Source organism: Rhinolophus hipposideros, assembly GCF_964194185.1.
Source record: "Rhinolophus hipposideros genome assembly, chromosome: 11".
Classification (NCBI taxonomy): Eukaryota; Metazoa; Chordata; class Mammalia; order Chiroptera; family Rhinolophidae; genus Rhinolophus; species Rhinolophus hipposideros.
In genome coordinates this window covers 72616164-72623880 of record NC_138057.1, presented here as the reverse complement: position 1 = coordinate 72623880, position 7717 = coordinate 72616164, and the positions used below count along the sequence as shown (strand labels likewise).

The 7717-nt window shown below is 37.2% G+C and overlaps 1 protein-coding gene across 1 annotated transcript; it reads left to right on the top strand.

Moving 5' to 3' along the window:
* Positions 1 to 1285: 1285 nt before the first annotated feature.
* On the top strand, positions 1286 to 2230 carry LOC308505320 (olfactory receptor 1L8-like; the record flags this gene model as incomplete). Its single annotated transcript, XM_081067349.1, has 1 exon — positions 1286 to 2230. One exon carries the CDS (start codon positions 1286 to 1288, stop codon positions 2228 to 2230), a length of 945 nt encoding a protein of 314 aa, XP_080923475.1.
* Positions 2231 to 7717: the final 5487 nt, after the last annotated feature.

Sequence of the window (7717 nt, the reverse complement as noted above, 5' to 3'; positions counted from 1 at the left end):
TATGTAATATAAAATGTTTTTAAATGCATGAAAAGTTCCATGTAACAAGCCCATTCAAAATGTGTGAAAGCACATGCTGTCCCTAAAGAAATTATTTTAAACAATTTGGTGACAAAAAGTATGTTCATTGTAGAGATTTTTGTAGTAATCCAGAATATATAAATAACTAATGTCTCAAAATGTGGGAAAATCCCTATGTAATATGTCCATTCACAAGGTATGGATGAATACGCTGACTCTAAAAGAACTGATTTAAAACACTTTGCTGATACCAGAACTCTCATTGCAGAGTTTTTTGTAGTACCAAGAAATAGAGGCCACTTTGATGTCTATCCAGGTAACTGGATATGACTAAAGAAAAAAGAACCATATATTTTAAAAATTAACATGTTTCTCATAGGTATTTTTAGATACATACATGAAAGATGGATTTTAAAAACATTCATTGAATACTCAGCAATCAATGCCTACCCTATGCAAATATGGTTTAGGACAGGGGGTTAAAGAAAGGGAAAACAATTTACAAAAGAGGGGAGACTTGCAAAGACTGATGGTGGTAGAATGCCATAAGCCAAGGAGGATGACCTTGCATTTTGTACCCAGAGGGGGGAAAAAAAGAACACTTTTTTTAACTGGGTTCAACATTCCTCTTAGATTTGCCCTGTAGGTCACTTTGGCAAACCCTATTTTTTCCCAAGACAATGCTAAGGTAAGCTTTAGAATGACACAACTGACTTTGCTTTGATAGGGAATGAGTGTCCTGTGACCTTTCTATCTAAAGTACCTCCATCTGCACTCCATCTGGACATCTTTTAGAGTCCATCGTGCATCTCCATTCCTTTATATACTGATTTATTTTGTTCTCAGGTTTTATCCCTACCTGATATTATATCACATATTTTGTTTGTTGATGATCTGTCTCCCCAACTAGGACATGAACTGCACAAAAGCAAGGATGTCTGGTTTTATTCCTATGTCCCCAACAGGGAAATACTGCTTTTCAAAGAATAGGAAATAATGAACTTGAATCAGAGAGGTCCATCTCTGATGGTTTCTAAAGGAAAACTCTTATCTGTCCCTCTAGCTTTCAATATAAAGCCCTGGAGATGCCCATGGATTTGGGAAGGGAGAACCTCATCAAGGCCTATGAGGTTGACAAGCTATCCCTGCAGCTAATTGTGACCAAACAGAGGAAACACAGACTTGCTGGGTTCTCACAATTTAGGTTATGGAATCAGAGCATGTTAAATAACAAAATTTCTGGTATATAACTAGATCCAAGTCAATGGAAAAAGTCAACCAAACCAGCAGTGTCTCTGAGTTCATCCTTCTGGGACTATCTTCCCGGCCTGAAGACCAGGTGCCACTCTTTATCCTCTTCCTCATCATATACGTGGTCACCATGACAGGGAACCTCCTCATCATCCTGGTCATCTGCTCTGACCCTCAACTCCAGACCCCCATGTATTTCTTCTTGAGTTTCCTGTCTTTCACTGACATTTGCTTCACAACAACCATTGTCCCCACGATGCTAGCTAACTTCCTGTCAGAGAAGACCATCTCCTATGCTGGGTGTCTGACACAGATGTATTTTATTTATGCCTTGGGAAACACTGACAGCTTCCTTCTAGCAGTCATGGCCTTTGACCGCTATATGGCCATCTGTGACCCCTTCCACTATGTCACCATCATGAGCCATCGCCGCTGTGTCCTACTGGTGTCCTTCTCCTGCTCATTTACTCACCTCCACTCTCTCCTACACACACTTCTGCTGAATCATCTCACCTTCTGTGACTCCAATGTTATCCATCACTTCCTCTGTGACATCAGCCCTCTGATGAAATTGTCCTGCTCCTCCACATTTGTCAATGAAATCGTGATAATGACAGAAGGACCTGTGGTTTTGGTGACCCCCTTTCTATTCATTACTTTCTCTTACATACGAATCCTCATCGCAGTTCTCAAAATCCCCTCAATGGCTGGGAAACGCAAAGCCTTCTCCACCTGTGGTTCTCACCTCACCGTGGTAACACTCTTTTATGGAAGCATCTTCTATGTCTATTTACAACCCCTGTCCACCTATACTGTCAAGGACTACATAGCAACAATCGTCTACACAGTGTTGTCCTCTATGCTAAATCCTTTTATCTACAGCCTGAGAAACAAAGACCTGAAGCAGGGTCTGAAGAAGCTGATGGGCAAGAGGAAATTCCAGGTAACACCCTCTTGACAAACCCATTGGAGTCTGCTATACTTGAATCTGGTCTCTGCTGGTTCTTGGTGAGCAGTCAAACTGTTGGAGATTAGCATTTTTAACCCATGTGAGACAAGGCTATTGTGGACACGTACAACCATTGATGACATCCCCACCAGCTGGCCCAGCCTCTGCTTAAATCATGATACTCTTCCTCCACTTTCCTACAAAGATCCATTCCTTTCTCATATTCCAAATACTGCTTTAATTTTTTTCTCCAAAAATATTTCCTGAACAAGCTTCTCTTTTTATTAAGACATCTTCCAAAACCCTTCCCATTTCAGTATATTGCTGAAAACAATTACTTAATTTATAACCGTTAAATGCCTTAAATACTTGAAGAGGGAAAGAATGAAGGGACAGAGGGAAGAGGAGGAGGAAGAGGAAGAGGCGGAAGAGGAGGAGGAGGAGGATTACATTTTAGCTAATTTTATAATTTGGGAGAGTTTTATAATTCTTTAGTTGTCTCTTTCTAAAAATTTTACTCTTATTTTCCTATCCTCTATGCTGTGGTTTTATTTCTTTTAAATTTTCTCTAATTTTTTTCCATACAATTAAAAAATGCTAATGACCAGGAAGAACAAGAATCAAGAATGGTAACATGAAAATTATCCATTTCACATAGGGGAGGTTGGACCCTTTCTTCATTCCAGCTATCCCTAAAGCTGTATGTCTAAAAATACGTGATTTAATACTTTATTTGAGAAACTCCAACCCTTAAAAATCTAACTCAGAGAAATATTATCAGAAATGTATACTGAATATACATATATATACATATATGTAAAATCCCAGTTTATAACAAGTAAAAATTGGCAACTACCTAAAATCCTATCAATAGAGAATGGAGAAATTAATTATGATTAATTACGTAGACTGTAACAATATGCAGCGGTTCAAAGAATCAGATGGATCTCTATTACTTCCTTAAAAAGCTATTAAGTAGAAAAGTCAAGATGAGGAGCAAAGTATAAAAGCATGGATCTTCAGATTATCATGCTGAGTGAAATAAGTCAGACAGAAAAAGTCGAGAACCATATGATTTCACTCATGTGGAATACAAAACTGAAAGCAACAAATGGACAAAACAAACAAAGAAACAAACAAAAACTCATAGACACAGACAATAGTTTAGTGGTCAGCAGATGTAAGGGGGAGAGGGGGTAGTAGAAGAGGTTAAAGGGAGTCAAATACATGGTGATGGAAGGAGAACAGACTCTGGGTGGTGAACGCACAAAGCAATATATAGATGATATATTATAGAATTGTACACTGGAAACCTATATAATTTTATTAAGCAATGTCACCCCAATAAATTTAGTTTTAAAAAAAGTATGAATCCATTATGTTTAAAATATATAAGTGTATGTGAATATGCATATGTGTATAGTCACTAGAGTAAGAATTGAAGTGCAGGGGGTACAGAGAGGGAGAGAATTTCCACTTCTCTATACACATTCATAATATCTGAATTTGTTAAAATAAATATTTATTGCTCATGGAATTTAAAACTATTCATAAATCAGATGACCAATGCAATGGGGAAAGACTTGCTTTGTAAGGTACCAGCTGAAGAGAAACTTTCCAGGTGCTTGCATGTCTGAAAAACATTTTTTGGCTCTTTCCCTTGAATGATAATTTGATAGGATGTAGCATTTAGTTACTAAAACTTTTGGAACTTTACAGACATATCTGCATTGTCCTACTGCATCAAGTGTTTTCAGTGAGAAACAAGAGGTCATTCTAATTTGTGTTCCTTTCTGCTGTCCTCCCCTAACCACAGTCTATAGACAACCTACAGTAAAGATGGCCACGCTGCCACTCTACAGGCCTTGGAGAGCAGACCCTAATTCTACCCACTTTACTCCAAGCCTGGGTACAGGAGCCTGATCATTGTCCTTGGAAACTGATATCCAATTCTAAAATTTAAATGGAAATGAAAATGACCTAGAACAGCCAAGATGATCTTGAAGAAAAAAAAAATCACAAAGTTGGAGAACAAACATAACCAAATTTCAAGACTAACTGCAAAGCAAAAGTAATTAAGGCAGTGTAGCCTTTGTATAAGAATACATCAATAGAGCATTGTAACAGAATAGAGAACCCAGAAGTAAATCCTTATTTATATAAGCACTTGATTTTTTGGCAAAAGTGCCAATGCAATTTAATAGGGAAAGGAGGACCCATTTAATACATTATGTTGGAGTAACTGGATATGCACATAGAAAACAATTAAACTTTGACCCCTTACTCCACGCCATACACAAAAATTAATTCAAAGTGGCTTATAGACCTAAGTATGGGCTAAAACTGTAAGATTTCTTGAAGAAAACAGAAATATATATATAATATCTATATATGTATATATAATATATATTTGTTACCTTGAGATGAATGAAGATTTTTTTTGGTCAGGAAACACAAAGAAAAATTTAATTGAGTTCATCAAAATTTAAAACTTCTGCTGATCAAAAGACCCTTTAGGAAGTGAAAAGGGAAAAGTATTCACAATACATATATCTGATAAAAAACATTTCAGAATACATAGAGAGCTCATGCAAATCAATAAGCAAAAGTACAAAACTCAATTTCTTAAAGTGGGCAAAAAACTTGAACAGTCATTTTACAACAGAAGATATTTACATGGCCAATACCACACGTGAAAAAACACTCAACATCATTACTTATCAGGGAAATGTAAATTAAAGTCATAATACAATACCACTGAACACTCAATAGAATGACTACAATTAAAAAGACAATACAAAATTGTGGTAAAATTTGGAGCAACTGAAACTCTCATATATTGGTGTTAGGAATGTAAAATTATAGAATCACTTTGGAAAACAGTTTGGCAATTCCTAATAAAATGAAACATATAACTACCTTACTTCTATTTTTTTACAAAAAAGCTTGTGCAAAAAAATTCATAGCAGCTTTCTTTATTCGTAAGCGAAGCTAAAACCAACCCAGATGTTCATCAACAGGAAAGCAAATAAATAATCAGTAAAAAGTTATACACTTAAGATTTAAGTCACTTTACTATAAGTAAATTATTCCTTAATTTTACAAAAAGTTGAATGACCTGGAGATGCTGAACAAAGGCTTTTGGGACAGTTCTGCACTTGTACACAATATAGATTAATATCAGGCAAAGGTGTGCTTCATCAAAATGTAAGGGATAATAGAAAGGAATATCTTTGGGAATTTTAGGAGGTGGGAATGAGAGAGTCAGGAATGATGCTACCTATCACCTCACAAAAATTATCTTCACCTCACAAATTTTCTGTTTTGTGAATCCAATTGACTTGAATCCAGCATAACATTTGCATTTTTGCTCAGAATTCTATTTAGATTCCTCTAAATTTGTGCATATTCCTAAAGGAAAAATGGGCTGGATAGCGACTTCACCTAGTAGAGCTAAATTAAGACTGACCATGGATGATGCCTCACTCCGTCTTGGTAGATGTACTATACAGTCCCATCATCCTTTACCTTTCTACTCCTTTCTAGAATTGGACAAAAGCAGCTCTGAAAAGCTTAATCCTGCTCCAGGCCTGTAGAGGGCAGTATAGCTGAACCAAAAATGTCTATCCAGAGAAGCCTAGTCTGGGTTAAGCAGGTAATCATTCGAAAAGTGGGAGAACTGGGGCAGTTGAAAAGAGATCACATAATGGGAAATAATGGCAGGGAAGGAAGTTGTCATTCTTTTCTTAAGAATCTACCTCAGAGCAAGAGAATAATATGCTTAGCTGTTTCTCTCCTAAGTGGTGCTGAGTAAAGGCCAATACAGGAGGATGTCCCAGGATTCATTTTCCCCTGAGGAGAATTGGACCAAAGCCATACTACAATAATTTCCTGAGAATTTATGTATACAATTTGGGTATTTCATCAAACAGAGTTCCTTGATGACCTGCTTAGATAACAGTAGATTGGGATTATCATTTTAGTCACATTTTGCCATTCTCTGTAGCCCTAAGAGGATTCCTTCCTTTGAACTTCACTGGACATACTGTGACTGTCAGCTAACAACCGCTGTGTTATGTTTCTGTAAACCAGGACGACACCCTAATGAAAGCAAGTATCTGGGTTTGAGGAAGACACATTGCTGTTGTCTGCCCAGTGTGTTGGAATCTAAAATTTGCTCTTTTGACTCTACCAGATATGAGTGTAGATGGAAAACTATACCAGCAGGCATTCAAGGAATCAGTGATGTCTGAGAAGGGAGTATTGCCATGACATAGTTGTCACATATCAATGATGATTTCACTCTGTAACTTCCAAAGAAAATGATTATGGGAAGCCTTTAGGGTACTTGAACTGAACTGCACCTACCAAGTGAATATGCTCATAACTTGCTCATCTGGCAATTTCTTGAGGAACACAGTACTTTTTCGGAGCACATAATGTACTCGAATTAGGCCCATGCCACAAATACTCATGGCAATACTTGTGATCACATAACATTGGTCCAGAGGACTATGAGGGACTTGGGGAGTTGGGAGCTTGATTAAGTGTGTTCAGTCAAGTTGAAAGTACTTTCCTGGAGAATCATTAGAGTCTAACTGGTCACTTGAGGGAGTCCTCTTCCAAAAAACTGAACTTGGCACTTGGCCCAGAAATATGATGAAACTGCATTTGAATGGACCATGCATTTACTAAACTGACTCAGCATCTTGCTTGTCAATAACTTTGGAAGGGAGCGCATATCCTCCCCCAGGAAGGGACAATTACCATGTTCATAGCAATAGCATCTGATATATTTAAACAGTGTGGCTAGTTATGCTACAGGCTCAGGTAAGAGGCGGTTCATTTGTGGGAACACTTGACTAGCCTAAACTATAGCAAGATGTCACTGGTAAGCATGGTGTTTACTGATACTCCCTTAGAGCCACAGTGTCGAAAAGTAGAAAAGAATTTTGGGCCTCTGGGATACAATTGGTGGAGTTGGAACAGGTTAAGGATCAACCTTAGAACATCCCCATGAGAGACAAATGGGCAGTGTGTCACAATGATCCATGAATCCCGAGTTAATATCAAACTAGTTCCTTGGTGGATGGAGTAGAATATGCCCACAGAGCAGATGGAACCTAGAGTTTACTGAGCAATGACGTTTAGTAATTACACCAGTTATGGAAAATGTATGGTATATGATGAAATGGATTTTTGCAGGGAAGCTTAGGAAATTGTCAAGGTTATAATAACTAATGTGGACATGTTAAACATTATTTAATCTTTCGGCCACAACTACATGGCATAGTAAAGAATTTTACACTAGTTATAAAAATAAATGAAAATGGAACATAGGTATTAAATGGTTGCCTGAATTAAAAGATATTTTGGGAAGTCAAACTAAAACTTGCAATTGATATAATACGCATGGAGACTTATTGGCTAGAGAAAAAAGTAAATTTAGCTTTAGAAAAGTAATATATGTAACTGAATGCCTGTGTCAAAACCTTA